This window comes from Nilaparvata lugens, chromosome 3, assembly GCF_014356525.2.
Source record: "Nilaparvata lugens isolate BPH chromosome 3, ASM1435652v1, whole genome shotgun sequence".
Lineage (NCBI taxonomy): Eukaryota > Metazoa > Arthropoda > Insecta > Hemiptera > Delphacidae > Nilaparvata > Nilaparvata lugens.
In genome coordinates, this window is record NC_052506.1 from 64,313,537 (window position 1) to 64,333,285 (window position 19,749).

The 19,749-nt window shown below is 29.8% G+C and overlaps 1 protein-coding gene across 2 annotated transcripts in view; it reads right to left on the reverse strand.

Annotated features, from left to right (window-relative positions):
* Positions 1 to 19,749, reverse strand: part of LOC111052206 (limbic system-associated membrane protein) — a 353,095-nt gene that overhangs the window by 270,548 nt on the left and 62,798 nt on the right. For both annotated transcript variants that reach the window (XM_039424316.1, XM_039424318.1), the window contains exon 2: positions 2,880 to 2,924. In XM_039424316.1, coding sequence (XP_039280250.1) covers positions 2,880 to 2,924 — 45 coding nt within the window. The remainder of the gene's footprint in view (positions 1 to 2,879; positions 2,925 to 19,749) is intronic.

Below are 19,749 nucleotides of genomic sequence, written 5' to 3' on the forward strand. Positions count from 1 at the left end.
AACGTTACGGAAGATGTTAGATCTTCTCGCGTTCCCCGGTCGAACAACTGTTGCTCGCCGGTCGATCATCAATCGCTCTGCTGGAGTGACGTTCGGTTGCGGAGCAGAGCGAAAGTCTGTACGCACCTTAAGATCTCATTTCGCTCAGTCAATAAATTCCTCAATAGTCCAGTATTCACAATGTTCATCAAACCGTTAAGGTCATTCTTGTTCATTATTAATTATCTAATCAATTACAGGGGTTAATGATTGAGTGGACTTAGTTCTAAGTTCACCTAATAATGAATATTTCCATTCTATTCCTTAAACTCCAGCAATGTCAAATTCCAATGAATTCCATCTACATTATAGATTCCATATTAACGTTTCATAAGGATTCCCTGGTAATTTATTTTATGGGAATCTTGCTGTTATGATTCAGAAGAATATTCCTAATGAACCAGAACGAATTGTATTTCATGCCTTTCGTATAGGCTGTAGGCTATTGTTCCTATTGAACAATATTTTATTCATCGATGTCTGAGAGTTTTTTCACCACATTCCATACATACTTTTCATTATAACTGGAGCTTATTGTGATGAATAATTAATTCCACCACCGAGGTTGCTGGACTTTTTCAATCCGAAAAATATGCTCTTTTTTCATTGTGATGAGAAGCACAAACATTATTTTTGAGTGCTACAGCTGAATCAACTATTAGGTGGAATCGATTGATTGATTCTGACAAATCAGCTCGTTACGGATATATTGATGAGCAAATTCATCCGCAAAAGAGTTCTCCTGAAATTCCCACGAATTCATAGTCTCAGGTTTTTTCAATAATTACTTCCTTTGCTCTCTCGCATTCCTAAAAAAATGTCATAAGTGTGATGATTTGTTAAGTAGGAAGATTTAATCGTTCATGGTTTATTGATCATAGTTTGAAAAACCTGATCAAATCACTGATTCTGCGGAGAAAGAATTCACAGTATTTGTCAAGGAACCTTCTACTTTGGAAAATGAGGGATGGAAATTTTTGGAAATGAAAATAATATTTCAGACTGCCTCACCTTACAGCATATTTCAACAATGGGTGTGCAATTGTATGATCCGCGCTGTTATTTATGATTGATTATTTGAATGGACGGTTGTATTGTGATGTTGTTCAGCCAGCTCCCTCTCTCATGAATCTTAATTACCCAGTGAGTCATCGCCAGCGAAATCAACATAATAGGAGAGGCGCAGCGCACTGAGACGCGACTTCGGGCAGAATTTTTAATGAGATGAGAATTAGATGATGTTTTCAGCCGGCTGGCGTCAAGCCAAAGATTTATACCAAGCAACAAACTGCACAGGTTTATTACCAACACAACCGACAAACCCTGCTGCTCCATTGTTCACAGCAATTTCATCACATAGCCGAAGCTTTGATTATTCACATTGTGACGGCCTGCTCCTGGGAGGGCATGGACCACACAGAAAATGGATAAATATATGAAAGTTCTCATATTTATGGGTATGAATATACGAAGCGTGCATTTCCATAAGGTTTTAAGTACCAAAAAGTTAATTTTTCAGGAGGCCAAAAAAACAATTCCCTGTGCAAAACCAAATATTTATTGTACTTCTAACACATAATATCACTCTTCAACGCTTGTAAAATTGTAAATTCATTTTTTTATAAATTATTTGAAGGTTAATACCTTATAAAATTAAAAATGAGACTGTCTTTCATGAAGTGCCAGTCATAACGTTGAAAGTGCCACCATGCAACTGTTGCTCTATTATTCCTGTTCAGTTCGGTGTTCCCCTGGTGGAGCTTCTGCAAGTATATTCTCAAAGTATTCGAGTGCTTCTGGCTTCAGGTAAGGGAGCATCTTGATAATATCTTTTTTTTCTTCACTGGAAGTCCCCATCTTGTCCTTGTTGAAGGAAGCTATAGACGCTGAGAATGTTCAATACTCACTCCATTCTTGATCACTCTAATTGGATCACATCAGCCTGCTTCTGATGCACCTTTGGATATCATGACCGACACTTCCAAATTCAGCAGCTGTTAAGCGAAGCTGCGAAGCTTTTGAAATCCCCAACTCCTTTGTATCCAGGAATGCATGTGACATCTCCTTGAAGATGTGAAATTGTTCCACTACTGTGCAGGTGAATGGGTTTTTCTGTGCTGCACTTGTAATAATTCGAACCAAGTCCATCAATGTGTTTGGAGAACAGTTTCTTCTTCGTTTTTCAATTATTGCGAAGTCTCTATTACAGCTTAAAAAAGTGTGGCCTCTTACAGGGAACTTGTGGATGATTTCATCAAACTTACTAGTAGCTATTAAAAGTCAGGTACATACTAATCATATACTGGTTTTTATTTTGGCCGCTACAATTGTCAGACCAAAGTATTAGCTTTCTTTTGTTACCAATATTACATTGAGATGTTGAATACTGGTAAATACAGGATGTGATTTCCAAAGACCTCCGACCGCCATGGTTTTCTGACCACAAGAACATACAACCTTGATTGGCTGATGAATCGTGTATCCCCAAGTTACAACATGCTAGTTGCTGTGAGTAATACATCTCTGTATGAGATAGCTGAGGTAGGTACATTTACTGTTGCAAGTCAAAAGATAAAACATGAGCATCAGAAGTTTTTTTCATTTTTAATGTCATTGTTCATTGCAGTTGTACTACCTTCAGCACGGCGGTGGTGCAACTCCTGTTCTAATTTGGCTGCTGGATTACCAGATTGTATACTAACTTTTAATCTATCGCAAGTAAAGCAGGTATCAACCTAGGTCTGTGTAAAGGGGTTCAGCTTAACGATAATGATAGTATAATTCAAAATGGAAATTGCATCTGTGAGAAATCTCATATTTAATATTGGAAGGGCACTCACCTTTTGACTCTTTATAGATCTTGTGCAGACTGTCCTTGAAACGCCCTAGAAAAAACAAACAACAATAATATTTATATCTTTTGTATACTACAATTTCATGAAATCAAACATATCAGACAATATCAATATCGAAACTAATCTAGGCTCATTCAAAGAAATCAGTCATGATCTCCATTGACTACTACTCAGAAAACATTTAATTCTTTGTTCTTCTATGAAATTTGATAAATTTTTGTGAATAAAAGTTTAGATATCTTCATACTTTTAATTGACCGAGCGAAGTGAGGTCTAAGATTCAAGTCGAAAAGTTGGCATTTCTATTAATGTTTAAATGTTTAAAGTTGAATGTTTGAATGTTTAAATGTTCAAATGATTAAATGTTTAAATGTTTTGATGTTTAAATGTTTAAATGTTTTGATGTTTAAATGTTTAAATGTTTGAATGTTTTAATGTTTGAATGTTTAAATGTTTAAATGTTTGAATGTTTGAATGTTTAAATGTTTAAATGTATAAATGTTTAAATGTTTAAATGTTTAATGTTTAAATGTTTAAATGTTTAAATGTTAAATGTTAAATGTTAAATGTTAAATGTTTAAATGTTTAATGTTTAAATTTTAAATGTTTAAATGTTTAATGTTTAAATGTTTGAATTTTAAATGTTTAAGTGTTTAAATGTTTAAATGTTTAAATGTTCAAATGTTTAAATGTTTAAATGTTTAAATGTTAAATGTTTAAATGTTTAAATGTTTAAATTTTAAATGTTTAAATGTTTAAATGTTTAAATGTTCAATGTTTAAATGTTTAAAGTTTAAATGTTTAAATGTTTAAATGTTTAAAGTTTAAATGTTTAAATGTTTAATGTTTAATGTTTAAATGTTTAAATGTTTAAATGTTTAAATGTGTAAATGTTTAAATGTTTAATGTTTAAATGTTTAATGTTTAAATGTTTAAATGTTCAAATGTTTAAATGTTTAAATGTTTAATGTTTAAATGTTTAATGTTTAATGTTTAAATGTTTTAATGTTAAATGTTTAAATGTTTAAATGTTTAAATGTTTAATGTTTAAATGTTTAAATTTTAAATGTTTAAATGTTTAATGTTTAATGTTTAAATGTTAATGTTTAAATGTTTAAATGTTTAAATGTTTAAATGTTTGAATGTTTAATGTTTAAATGTTTAAATGTTTAAATGTTTAATGTTTAATGTTTAAATGTTTAAATGTTCAATGTTTAAATGTTTAAATGTTTAAATGTTTAAATGTTTGAATGTTTAAATGTTTAAATGTTTAAAGTTTAAATGTTTAAATTTTAAATGTTTAATGTTTAAATGTTTAAATGTTTAAATGTTTAAATGTTTAAATGTTTAAATGTTTAAATGTTTAAATGTGTAAATGTTTAAATGTTTAATGTTTAAATGTTTGAATGTTTAAATGTTTAAATGTTTAAATGTTTAAATGTTTAAAGTTTAAATGTTTAAATGTTTAAATGTTTAAATGTTTAAATGTTTAAATGTTTAAATGTTAAATGTTTAAATGTTTAAATGTTTAAATGTTTAAATGTTTAAATGTTTAATGTTTAATGTTTAAATGTTTAAATGTTTAAATTTTAAATGTTTAATGTTTAATGTTTAATGTTTAATGTTTAAATGTTTAAATGTTTAAATGTTTAAAATGTTCAAATGTTTAAATGTTTAAATGTTTATGTTTAAATGTTTAATGTTTAAATGTTTAAATGTTTAAATTTTAAATGTTTAAATTTTAAATGTTTAAATGTTTAATGTTTAATGTTTAAATGTTAAATGTTTAAATGTTTAAATGTTTAATGTTTAAATGTTTAAATGTTTAATGTTTAAATGTTTAAATGTTTAATGTTTAAATGTTTAAATGTTTAAATGTTTAAATGTTTAAATGTTTAAATGTTTAAAATGTTCAAATGTTTAAATGTTTAATGTTAAATGTTTAAATGTTCAAATGTTCAAATGTTTAAATGTTCAAATGTTTAATGTTTAAATGTTTAATGTTTAAATGTTTAAATGTTTAAATGTTTAAATGTTAAATGTTTAAATGTTTGAATGTTAAATGTTTAAATGTTAAAATGTTTGAATGTTTAAATGTTTAAATGTTTAAATGTTTAAATGTTTAATGTTTAAATGTTTAAATGTTTAAATGTTTAAATGTTTAAATGTTTAAATGTTTAAATGTTTAAATGTTTAAATGTTTAAATGTTTAAATGTTTAAATGTCTAAATGTTTAAATGTTTAAATGTTTAATGTTTAATGTTTAAATGTTAAATGTTTAAATGTTTAAATGTTTAAATGTTTAAATGTTTAGATGTTTAAATGTTTAAATGTTTAATGTTTAAATGTTTAAATGTTTAAATGTTTAAATGTTTAGATGTTTAAATGTTTAAATGTTTAAATGTTTAAATGTTTAAATGTTTAAATGTTTAAATGTTTAAATGTTTAAATGTTTAAATGTTTAAATGTTTAAATGTTCAAATGTTTAAATGTTTAAATGTTTAAATGTTCAAATGTTTTAAATGTTTAAATGTTAAATGTTTAAATGTTTAAATGTTCAAATTTTTCAATGTTTAAATGTTTAAATGTTTAAATAGTATTTAAACATTTAAATTCATACATAATCAAATTCATTCATAATCAAATTCATTCATGTTTAAATGTTTAAATGTTTAATGTTTAAATGTTAAATGTTTAAATGTTTAAATGTTTAAAGTTTAAATGTTCAAATGTTTAAATGTTTAAATGTTTAAATGTTTAAATGTTTAATGTTTAAATGTTCAAATGTTTAAATGTTTAATGTTTAAATGTTTAAATGTTTATATGTTTAAATGTTCAATGTTTAAATGTTAAATGTTTAAATGTTTAAATGTTTAATGTTTAATGTTTAAATGTTTAAATGTTTAAATGTTAAATGTTTAAATGTTAAATGTTTAAATGTTTAAATGTTCAATGTTTAAATGTTTAAATGTTTAAATGTTTAAATGTTTAAATGTTCAATGTTTAAATGTTTAAATGTTGAATGTTTAAATGTTCAAATGTCTAAATGTTTAAATGTTTAAATGTTTAAATGTTTAAATGTTTAAATGTTTAAATGTTTAAATTTTAAATGTTTAAATGTTTAAATGTTTAAATGTTAAATGTTCAAATGTTAAATGTTTAAATGTTTAAATGTTTAAATGTTCAAATGTTTAAATGTTTAAATGTTTGAATGTTAGAATGTTCAAATGTTTAAATGTTCAAATGTTTAAATGTTTAATGTTTAAATGTTTAAATGTTTGATGTTTAAATGTTTAATGTTCAAATGTTTAATGTTTAAATGTTTAAATGTTCAAATTTTTCAATGTTTAAATGTTTATGTTTAAATGTTTAAATGTTTAAATGTTTAATGTTTAAATGTTTAAATGTTTAAATGTTTAAATGTTTAAATGTTTAAATGTTTAAATGTTTAATGTTTAAATGTTTAAATGTTTAATGTTTAATGTTTAAATGTTAAATGTTTAAATGTTAAATGTTTAAATGTTTAAATGTTTAAATGTTCAAATGTTTAAATGTTTAAATGTTAATGTTTAAATGTTCAATGTTTAATGTTTAATGTTCAAATGTTTAAATGTTTAAATGTTTAAATGTTTAAATAGTATTTAAACATTTAAACATTTAAATTCATACATAATCAAATTCATTCATAATCAAATTCATTCATGTTTAAATGTTTAAATGTTAATGTTTAAATGTTTAAATGTTTAAATGTTCAAATGTTCAAATGTTCAAATGTTTAAATGTTAAATGTTTAATGTTTAAATGTTAAAGTTTAAATGTTAAATGTTTAAATGTTTAAATGTTTAAATGTTTAAATGTTTGAATGTTTAAATGTTTGAATGTTTAAATGTTAATGTTTAAATGTTAAATGTTTAAATGTTTAATGTTTAAATGTTTAAATGTTTAAATGTTTAAATGTTAAATGTTAATGTTTAAATGTTTAATGTTTAAATGTTAATGTTTAATGTTTAAATGTTTAAAGTTTAAATGTTTAAATGTTTAAATGTTTAAATGTTAAAATGTTTAATGTTTAATGTTTAATGTTTAATGTTTAATGTTTAAATGTTAAATGTTTAAATGTTTAAATGTTTAAATGTTTAAATGTTTAAATGTTTAAATGTTTAAATGTTTAATGTTTAATGTTTAAATGTTTAAATGTTGAATGTTTAAATGTTTAAATGTTTAAATGTTCAAATGTTCAAATGTTAAAATGTTTAATGTTTAATGTTTAAATGTTTAAAGTTTAAATGTTTAAATGTTAAATGTTTAATGTTTAAATGTTTAAATGTTTAAATGTTTAAATGTTTAAATGTTCAAATGTTTAATGTTTAAATGTTTAAATGTTTAATGTTTAAATGTTCAAATGTTTAAATGTTTAAATGTTAAATGTTTAAATGTTTAAAGTTTAAATGTTAAATGTTCAAATGTTTAAATGTTTAAATGTTTAAATGTTTAAATGTAAATGTTTAAATGTTTAAATGTTTAAATGTTTAAATGTTTAAATGTTTAAATGTTTAAATGTTTAAATGTTTAAATGTTTAAATGTTTAAATGTTTAAATGTTTAAATGTTTAAATGTAAATATGTTTAAATGTTTAATGTTTAAATGTTTAATGTTTAATGTTTAAATGTTAAATGTTTAAATGTTAAATGTTTAAATGTTTAAATGTTAAATGTTTAAATGTTTAAATGTTAAATGTTTAAATGTTTAAATGTTTAAATGTTTAAATGTTTAATGTTTAAATGTTTAAATGTTTAAATGTTTAAAGTTTAATGTTTAAATGTTTAAATGTTTAAATGTTTAAATGTTTAAATGTTTAAATGTTTAATGTTTAAATGTTTAAATGTTTAAATGTTTAAATGTTTAAATGTTAAATGTTTAAATGTTTAAATGTTAAATGTTTAATGTTTAAATGTTTAATGTTTAAATGTTTAATGTTTAAATGTTTAATGTTTAAATGTTTATGTTTAAATGTTTAAATGTTTAAATGTTTAAATGTTTAAATGTTTAAATGTTAAAATGTTTAATGTTTAAATGTTTTAAATGTTTAAATGTTTAAATGTTAAATGTTTAAATGTTTAAATGTTTAAATGTTTAATGTTTAAATGTTTAATGTTTAAATGTTCAATGTTTAAATGTTTAAATGTTTAAATGTGTTAAATGTTTAAATGTTTAAATGTTTAAATGTTAAATGTTAAATGTTTAAATGTTTAAATATTTAAATGTTTAAATGTTTGAATGTTTAAATGTTTAAATGTTTAAATATTTTAATGTTTAAATATTCAAATGTTCAAATGTCAAAGTAGTCAACATGACCTATCAATTTTTTCAATTAAACACTTTACTGATCGATATTCCTACATGGACTTTTTGAAAGTTATTTGAGAAAAAAATGTTAAAACAACAGAACTGAAAGTTGTCAACCTTATCATTCTACCTCCATTCAGAGAGGCTCCAGTTTGAACCGAATGTAAATCTATATAATGTATTTAAATGAATGTATGTTTGTTTGTTTGTTTGTTTTTTCCTATAGACTTGAAAACTACTTGACATAACGGCATGATACCTCATGAATATGTTGCGTGAATATTGGGGATAGTTTCTGAACAGAAATTCCAATAGAGGGGCTAATAATAATTATTTATTAATCCATTTTATAGACCTATGTTTTCGAAATTGTCAGCCGAGCGGCTACCGAAGAACGGAAAGATGGTCATGATTCAAGGTCATATATTGTGTTGATATGATTCAGCATCTGAAGATACCAGCTGTAATAAACACGTCACCCGGTGATTGATTGTGTACCGGTATTAAAACGGTAGTTTGGAGTAGAAGTGTAGTTGATTGGTACCAGATGTAGATAATGGTTCCTTTGAAGACCTATACAAAAAATTACTATCACTCCCCTATCATTGAAAAACTGAAAAATGTTGGAAAAAAATTATTCACCTGATGAAAGAGAGTTGCTCATATTGCATTCATTAATTACTGAAGAATGACAGAATAATTTACAATTCTTTTGAATTCAGCTTCCCAAATGTAAGATTGACAGAATATGGAATTCTGTGTGATTCATCGTACATCGCATATTTCCTGGACCATCTGTTGACAATCAACAACTATGAAAACATTGAATTTATCTTTGAAACACTGATTTAACCTATATATCTTTTTTAATTCAACACTTTACTGAAGAATATGTTTTCGGAATAAATGAATGCTGCATGACTAAGCACATAGGAAGTCCGTATTGAGATGTAAATGAAAATATTGATTGTCAGATAAATTCCATGATCCACCAAATAAAGTAAAGTGAGACATGAGATACATTGACTTTCGGCGGTACGAAGTTGGCCAGGTAAGCTAGTTGTAAATAAAGCTTCATTATTAATAGTATACGCTGAAAAATGGCTCAATCACCAGAAATACTATGAATTCTATGAGGTTCCAGTGAGTCATCGAATGCAATACTGCTTTTTCACGGAGGTGGTGATGAGACTCCATTTTTATACAGCTGATAGAAGGTGCAAACCGAATTGGCCAAGCTTACAACAATAGAACACAAAACGTGGCAAGCTCGCGCACTCGATCAACGCAAAATTAGTTCGATCAGCTGATTGATAAGATTATTTTAAGCTTTCCAATGATTACAACATATGTTAGAATGTCATGTGTCAATTATCTCAGTTCCATATGGCGTTCACCTTACCATGTTCATGAGCTAACTTAATAGGATCCTTTTTTATCCTTTGAAACCCATAGCGGCAAAATATCCCAAAATCCGTTCTTATTGCGCGTCAAGCATGTTTGAAGAATATTTTGTGCAAAGTTTTAAGTCTATAGGCCAATTAATTTGAGCAGTAGTGTGATTTAAAATGAAAATTTTCGAAAAATGCCCTTACCTGAACCTCCCTGTGCTCCTCATTGGATGTTTTCTACATAGATCTATTTTTTTTCGTAGCTGAATAAAGAATTCCCTTATGACTATGCTGTGCAATGAGCAGTTGAAAAGTACAAAATTTTTTGGGGGCCCCAGCTCCCTCAGAGAGGCAAATTTCTGAAAATCCTCTCTTAGTGGATGTGAAGTTTTTAGGCTCAGTAGTTTGGGCTGTGGTGTGATTTCAGTCTGTCGGGACTTAGCCTTTTATAGATATAGAAGATTCTACTTTATTCTTACTATATTATAGTAAGATACTTTTATCAATATAGTTTTGGAACTTCAAACAATTAATGGTAGATAATAAATTGAGTTGAAATGAAAAGTGGATAACGTAACCTGAAAGCTAAATCTCCAAAGAATCAACAATTAATCATTAATTAATCAATCGCTCTCATCGGAAATTGAAGAAGGGAAGACAATGAAATTGAAATTTATCTTTCTGCATATTTATCTGGATCAATGATTCCCAATAAGTGGTCAAAAGGAGCCCGAGGGAACGAAGAACTTGTTTTTAGCTTTGTAAGTGCTTCTACAATAATGTTTATTGGTCTATATTAAAGTATAATCAATCTCCGTTCGAAAATGTTATACCGAACTCATCGTTGGTTTAAAATATCGTTGGTTACAAATATTTGTCTAATAGGTGAAAGAAGTGATAAGTTCAAGTGTATATCTTCTGAACTGTTTGAGATGTCGATGTGCGGTTCTCGCCATTCATTTTTTCTTGAAATTCCGCATCAAAATCATGTATCGCATGACCACCTTCATAATTGAAAAAATAAGTTGCATTTAAATGGCGGACCAGATTTTTAAAGTCATAGTAAAGTTGTATTTTCAATTTGAGTAGGATCCCCAATCACATCCACCATCAAATTACCTTTGTGTATGAGATATTAAGTTGTTCTCGGACTTTTCACCCACTCTGTATGTTATGTTCTATACTGAGTTTTTAATCGCACAATTTCCATGGTCTCAATGTATGGAATGGGAATTATACACGTACAAAATGACAAGGCTCTGTATTTTAATGTATAATTGAAAACAAGTAGATGATGATAATATGAGAAGCAATGATGCAGTTTTGAAACCCAGGCATAGAATCGCAACAGCGATTTCATGAAAAGGCGTGTAGTCGTAACTTTATCAATAGCTTCATCACTCAAATAGCATTTTTACAACTCAATATTTTGTGTGAAAGTTATGAGTGAATTCTCACTCCAATACTTAATCAAAACAAAACTCATAAACATTGAAAGATGAGGCTTTCCATTTCAGTGTTATGAACTTTGCGGCATATTATACTGATAATAGTTTATTTTATGTATCTATCTATGCTGTTTCTTGTACTCCTTTGGCTTTCATGCTCAACAATAAAAGAAATAACAACTGCCATGAAAACTTTTTATGATCGAGGGACAGATTTCTGCTCCGCTATTCGTTGCTTCATATCTCTCCTTTTGAGCACGATTCCCACCTTCACTTCTATAATATTTATAAGCACCAGAGCTAAAATATAATTTACTTTCGCCGCAATAAACGTTATGATGTTATCTGCACCATCTTTGTATGTGTGAGATTTCTCAAGTGGGCGACTCCATCAACATACAAAATACACATTTTGTTATGATTCATTCTCCAAGTGATTGAATTCTTTTTTCAACAGAATAGAATTATTAACGAATCTTGCAGAACTGTATTTTCACAATTTATTCAAGCCTCAGATCTTATCTTTAAAATCCTTTCTGGCGGTTTTGGAAAGAGAAAATATTACTCATTATGATATTCAATGAAATCAATCAATGATGAATTAATAAATAAATGAATGAAGTTCATCTATGCTTCTCATTTATTGCCAACCTGTTCCCATTATGAGGGAGATTCTCATGGATAACTTCTATGCGAAGGGCATTAAGACTACTCTGCAGGCTTCATGGGAGATGAAGAAAATTTCAAATGATTCAACAATAGCTGATATTCGAAATAAATGTGGGATTGAAATTATGATTTTCACCTTTATCATGATATTTAGAATCATCCCACACTAATTTAACAGCAATTTATTCCTCGGACACAAGTAAATGATAAGATACCGTATCATGCATTCCATATTTTTCTTTTTAAGGATTGATGTTTGGTTCATCATGAAAGTATTTCCCGCTACATTGTGATGAGTAAAAGTCATCAGTTGTGTGACCCTCTTAAAAGGTGAATGATGTTTCGTTCACTGTTGCCTGAAGGAAAAAGGGAAAATACAGTGAACCACTGGCAGAGCAGTCCACCACTACGTTGATATGATATTTTTCAACAGAGACCGAAAGTGCCAACTCAGATATTTAGACGCTGACGTGCGATGAATAGCGCTGTGCAAGCCGAGAGATTGATCATGGCGGAAGAAGAATGCAAAATATTTGGCTGCTGCTTCGGCAGAAAAACGCGGTAGATGAGTTGTAGGGTCATGTAGAGTGTAGACCCTGGCTCCAATTGCTAAATGACTCGAAAGGCCGAGGCGCGTCAACCCCTCTACCTCGCTCACCGTCGAAACCCTCCAGCCAAATCAGAACCTCTTCACTCAAGTTCATTGTTACTCTCCACTCAAATTCGAAATCAAACACTCATTGCTGAACAATGATGTTCCATTCCCGATACATTGCTGGTGAGGATGAGAATGTAGGGATGAGTGGATAGAACAAAAGAATAAATATCTCAATAAATTATGCTACGTTTCCAGTCTAGAAAAGTAATAAATGGAGGTCACAATGTCACATTCACGTCACAGCTGATCACATTGGTGGTGAATTTTGTTTTTCCTCATCGAATCTTATATTCCCTCTCTTTTTAACATTGATGGTATTTTTTTACCGCTGTTCTTCCCTCTTCTTCCTCTCGTCTAATCTTATTATCTCTAGTTCAGTATTGTATCCTTCTTCCAATCCCTAAGTAGTGATGTGTAGATTGTATAAGTATCGGACCTCAATGTCTCAAACATTATTGCAATCTAAATATTAATTTTGAATGTAATATCAATTTCAATTGAATTTCCATTGAATAGCGTTCTATACCTTTGTCAATGCTTCAAGACCTCATCGAGGCCTCTTTATATTTTAATAATTATTGAGGCAGTATACGGAAAAAGGGCACATAGAGCAAAATTGTGTTCCGAGAAAATCGCATTGAAGTTTTTAGTTTGGATGAATAATATTGAATAAACATTAAAAATAAAAATAAAAACAATAAAAATATAATTGAATTATACATTCTGTTAGTACCAAATCAAAATTCATTATATTGATCTCATGTTGATCAAGAATGATACATGATTATATTTCTAACTAGCCGTCAGGCTCGCTTCACTCGCCATATCCGTCTAGCACCCCCACCCCCCGCCATAGCTCCGCCCCCTGGACCCCCGACTGGATTGTCCAAAAATGAGATCAGCGGGCTCGCTTCGCTCGCCTGCATGTAGACCTCAGCGGAACCTCTGTACCGAATTTGAACGTATTATGTCAAAAACACTATATCGGCGTATCTTTGGCGAACAAAATTCTTCCACCTCAGCTAAACCTGGGTACTGAATTTTTTTTAATATATTTCCATCAATTATTGAAAAAGGTGAGGAAACGCAGAAAAGCTGAGAAAACGCTAATTTTGGCTAATTGGATAAATTGGTATTTAGGAGGTCCTGGATAAATGCATTTCAATCTTCAACTTGGTCTCAACCTAGCAAAGTCAACTCAACTTAATGACAACCTGGCAAAATTATTAATTTAGTTACCAGAACAACTGTTTCAAAGAGGTACTCTCTCTTTATTATAGTTCTATATTTACATATGGTATGGGCATTTCAATTATAATTTTAAGATATTGGGATGAGAAGAATATACATGCTAAAAGAACTTTAAACCCTTAAAAACCAAGTAGTTATAAGTAAAACTTAACTATAAAACCTATAGTTAAAATATCGCCAAAAGATTTCTTAGTGCGCCTCTAAAGGGCCAACTGAACATACCTACCAAATTTAAACGTTTTTGGTCCGGTAGATTTTTAGTTTTGCTAAATATGTTTGAAAAGTTGCTTGTATGTGCCCTTTTTCCAAAGACAAATTTATTCTGTACAAATTTTGCTTTGATCAACTAGGAAACGTGTGTCATTCAATGCTAAATGCTATATTTCTCTCTAATAAAAAAAGCTATATACATATTATGGAAAAGTTTTCAATCATTTAATTAAAATAAATGTTAAAAAAACAATATTGAAATATGCATAGCAGGTAGCATAGGTTTCAATCATTCTGTATAGAAAAAGTTCTCAATACAGTCTCTGTCTTCAGTAAGGAGGAATCTAAACAGGGATCTCACATCTTTGATTTTTTCACTACCTACTCACTTCACTTTGATGTAGGTTTTGACATAATCATAGGTAACAATAGTCTCACTGACCACCAAATCCCTACTTGACACAGCTGTTTATAAACAGTTGTACCAACATCAGTTTTCAAGATTTTTCGAAAATTTCCGAAATTTCCAAGATGTTCGAAATTTCCAGGTTATATGCAGAACAAGATGGCCGATCTAATAAAGCAATCTCCGAAAAAAGGGCATATAGTTCTATGTGCCCTTTTTCCGTATACCGCCTCAATTTAAGTTGTTATAAGTCGGATAGAATTATTATTGATAATTTTAAGAAAGGGAGTGCATTATCGAAGATAATCCCATTATGAGAGGATTAAAAATAACACGAACGCTTCATGAATGAATTGGAACTATTATTAATAATATTTTGGTGATTAGTTCAAAACAACTGGTTCAAATTACATGAAAATCATCTTCAATCATATAGATCAGACAACACGAACAGGTTAGTTTGATTTTTTGTGCCTACTATTATATTGATATTGGAATGACGATTTGATAGTATTGGAGACAATACGCAGTAATTGGCCTAGATGGAGAAACGAGGAACAGCTCAGCTGTTTTGATGTTGTCGAGGGAAAAGAGTGATCAAAGTCGAAACAGGCCTCGCTGTGTGTTATGCTGTGCTTATCACAAGGGGTGGATTTTGGTGGTGAGTAGAGGTTGGTAGAAATGTGCGTGACCGTTCACGCGTTCTATTAGTCGTGTTAGCAAACTTGGGCCAAGAGCGAAAAGTCGGGTCTCTATTCTGCTAGTGCTGATTGGTTGGTGTGGGGGAGAAGGGTCGAGGGGAGGATTGCAATGTGAATGGTTGAAAGTGGTGTGAAATGACGAGAGAAAACAAGGAACAGGCTATTCTGCTGAGTGAGCGAAACGTTGAGAAAAGTTTTGTGGCAGCTCACTATTTAGTGGGAAACGTCGTTGGTTCAAAAAGCGGAACTGGCAAAAAAAATTGTTGGCTATTCACTGAGCACTTCCTAATTGATATTGGAAAGCCTGGAGTGAATCGACTCGCATATTTATTGGGTAAGTATGCGAACAGCCTCTGTTCTCGTACAAGTTAACATTATATAAACACAACATATTGACCTGCCAATCGGGAACCAGCATTATTTCATTATTGATTTACTATACGCTACTGCTTATTACAGAACATAATGTTTTCATTCAATAACTATTAATCAGTGAATTGATTTAATGTTGTTTGAATGCGTACAATCCTGATACGTTTAATACTTTACCACCATATTGTAAATATGGAATGTTTCTTGTTTGTTATTAACATTCTAGGGATGACCCATCCAGGTTGAGATCTGATTGATTCATTAAGTAATTTATTCATGTAGATTACAATATATACTTGTACACTCATATACAATACAGCAAATAGCTTGTAAATATATACAAAATACAATAGCATATTGTCACGTTATTCTTTATATTTAAATAACGATTAGCCTCCTGCTTGGCATCAGTCGGTAAAGCATGAGATTTGATATAATTAGGTCGTGGTTTTCTAATAGTATTCAGTCTTAAAAAATCTTGGTAGGCCTAGGTATGGGCTTCTCCTATAACTCTTGTAATTCAATAAAAAATAAATATATATAAATATGATACTTATACAATAGTGATGAGGAATAATAAATAAATTGCACATCATAAACGTTTCATATATATATTACACAAATAATGCAAAAAATAAGTCGAGGCAAAAAATATATAAAGAGCGATAGAAAAATATAATATAAAAATAGAACAATAATTGAAATCAGTAAAATATCACAGGCTAAACTTTATATTCTAGATTTATGGCACGAATCATTACCATGTGCCTTTATCTTAAAATCATATGCATTCTTTTGCATGTAGCTGCGATATGCACTTGCTAATACTTGTCGACTTGGACAATTCAATTAAAAATATGTGCTTTAAGATCAGCTTGATAAATTAGCCACTAATAATCCAAATATATATATATATTAAAATCTCTAGTACTTAGTAGATTTATTTGTAGCGAATATATATTTTTATCTCAGGGTGCAAGATTCGGCACCTGACGGAATAGGTAGAGCCATTCATCTAGTGAATTAGAACTATAACAAATTATCGCAAATTGTATTGCAAAATTAAATATTATATGCATATGTTTTAATAGCCTAGATTTTGTACTTCTTTGATTTAATAGAAATTTCTGAAATATTGATCTATATTTTTCTTTCAAATAAATACCTTTAATACTAATTTTACTTGCGCAAGTATTACTCTTATTAATTTCTCAATTTATAATAAAACCCTTTCGGCGAGCTAGCTTTGATCATCAGATTAATTCGAAGCACTAGGGCGCCCATCACTAATTCAAATTTAATCACTCACGTGTCGAAAATCTTCTTGTAAGCCGCCGATGTCGATCCAACTCCATGTGGTCCGGGAATATGGTAGCCGGAATCGTCTCCTCCAAGGGGTTATAAATTTAATTAAAAATGAAAATGACTTCTGCTTCACAATAGCATCACGAAGTCTTTTAAGAAATTTAATAATTTGATTTAACTTTAACTTTTACAAAATCATTAGTAAGGTACTACGCTCTAAAATATTTGGGGTCCTCTTATGGTGGCATTTGGCTGGCGAGTGCTGGTTCTTCTTTTTCAAGTTTTACAGATCCTCTTTCCGACTTTCAAATTAGCATAAAATTTAAATATCTTAGTCCTCCGCCATTAGGTTCAAATAGATCTTACAAAAAAATGCCAAAATATTGCTTAGATTGTATGATTAATAATTTCTTTGCATTCGAGCCATATCGATAACATAGACTATACAAAGTTTTAACACAAAATCTAGTACATTTATATAATATATAGAAATATTTTTGAATTGGCCTACAGTTGCCGCCTATTAACTGCCGTTTTACTATTGGTGCATGCAAATTTTATTCGGTATTCATGCGCCTGGTAACTCTTATTTCCTGAATACATTAAATTATTTTTATTTGGTTTTTTATTTATGCTCTTTACATGCTAGTTAATATTCTATACATTAATATTAATTCCATGCTACCTAATAATTAGCCACGTGGACAGGTGTTTTTTCACATTGCACACCATCTGATTGCAATAAAGCTCTGCCAAGGGGTTTTGGTCAGATTCTACGTTCCTCGGTTTGATCGATCTCTAGGTCACCGATCCGTGAATACATGTACATAACCTCAATCTTCAAATATTTTATATAATAATCTATTTATGAGCAATAAACTTCCTTCAAATCCTTTTTAGGTTCTTGTACCATTTAGCCAGAACAAGCTGATGCTATCTAATCTTAGTTATTATCTATTTGGCGATATTAGCCAGTTACTTTATTTTCAGACCTATTACTGTTTCTGTTAGGGCTTTTTATCTGCCCAGATTTAATATTTTACACGCGCCCCTGGGTTTGAATTCAAATATTTGAGAATCACAATGTTTTTAATGAAAACCCACCCTTCAATACATCGATATACACTATACTTTATTTATAAATTATACTCTCATACTTCTATCACAGTTCGCAGACATATTTGCTGCATCTCCTTTATACCTTTATCAAATACAATAACAAATTCTCCTCCTCAACACACATAAAATATCATAAATATAAACTTCTAAACGCACTCCTCCTGACAACACTTAAAACATAGTAATTTTTAAATTCGCCGCTTGCAGGGCCGCCAACCTAACTACACACATTTCATAATTCTCATAAATGATTCCTTTTAGACAATAATTTCGATTCACAAAACTTCTGGGCTTATATCTTATAGTATTCCTTAGGTCTTAATATAAATAATTTTCTATACATCAGGTACAATACTTTTCTTTTGCTAATGGCTCTTTGGTTTTTTTTTTTTTTTTTTTGGTAGCATGTATTCACTTTAGGTCTTTTTCAGGTAACAAACGTGGCATAATTAAAAGTAATAAATATAAAACATATAAATAAATATACCGACATTAATAAATATAATAAATAACAATAATAAATAACAATTTTGGGTTACCATACTTTTTCATAATCATATGTTTGCAGGCATTACATATTTGATTCAGGTGGCCTTGCCCAGCTGGTCACTGGTTCTACATAATTTGCTGTCGAATTTCATAATTATTAACCTAACTGCTGCATTTTTTTCTCTTTAAAGGTAATTTACAAATTTTAAATATACTATCCCCGCTTGTGTCCTTTTTTAGTGGATGTAGCTAATTTAATTACACATTTAAAATTTATTCTTTTTCTTATTGCAGGCTTCTAACGGCTGGAAGGAATTAAAACATTGGATTGTTGCCACGCGGTCCTATGCCAAGATTAAAATTATTAAGGAAGGTTAGTAATCGGTTTGATAATAATGTTTTCCTTGATTTCTTATCATATTTATTTCAAATTCTGTGATATGGCATGTAGAAATCCCGTGGTTTACTTGCATCTTCTTGCATTCTATTTGTAGATGTTGTAGGCTGGTGAGGTTATCTGCTGTTGATTTGTGAGGCTGTCCTATTGATAATTTTTTCATCATAAATTTGAAGCCCTTGTATCTGGTATATCCTTTTAATCCATTCTTTTTCCAATCATCTTGTAATCTTAACTCATCCTTCCTTTCATTATCATTTAATATTCTTGATCTCGGTTCATTATAAATTAGTAGGCTCACAACAATAACTATTTTTATAATATTAACTTTCCATTCATCAATACTGGATTCTTTTAATAATAACAATATAATATTTTCCATCCTATCTACAACACAGTCTTTTATTAATATCACAGCCATTATTACAAACATTACACACCATATCAAAACATTTATCAACTTCTTAACAATATAATCACTCAACATATAGCCAGGTACTTCCATTTTATTAGTATAATTCCTTATTTCTCTCACTCTTCTTAGACACTTTCCATTCTTCATTAGCTCCCACAAGTAATCCAATTTATTGTCCGCGCATGAATCGATAGTAGTCCTTCTAATAGCTTCGGTTCTATCCCATTTATTTCATCCGTTTTTATCCCGTTTCCTTAGCCCATTCTTCCGGTCACATCGCTCAATATCTCTCTTGAAGCGTATGTGCCGCGGATGCACGCCGTCGGTCCGCTCCTGTCCTCCTCGGTGTCGGTCCGGTGTCCTCTTCGGGCGTTTGAACCGTGCATGCGGCCTCCATCGGCGCGCGCGGTTCCTCCGTTTCTTCCGCCTCCGGGCCTTATGATGCATGCCTCTTTTCTCCTGCATGTTGTCCTCCCAGTCCTGACGTCGGTCGAGTGTCCTCGGGCGCTTTCGTCTCCGGGGCCTTGCGGTGGTCGCTCCTCTTATCCGGTAGTCCGTCCTCCCTGGTGTCATCCTCTTGGTCCTCTATCCTGGGTTCCTTGGGGTGCCTTGGTGGGGTGGAATGATGCACGGGTGCGGTGGCGGTCTCTTGATGTGCGGGCTGCTCTACCTGCGGTG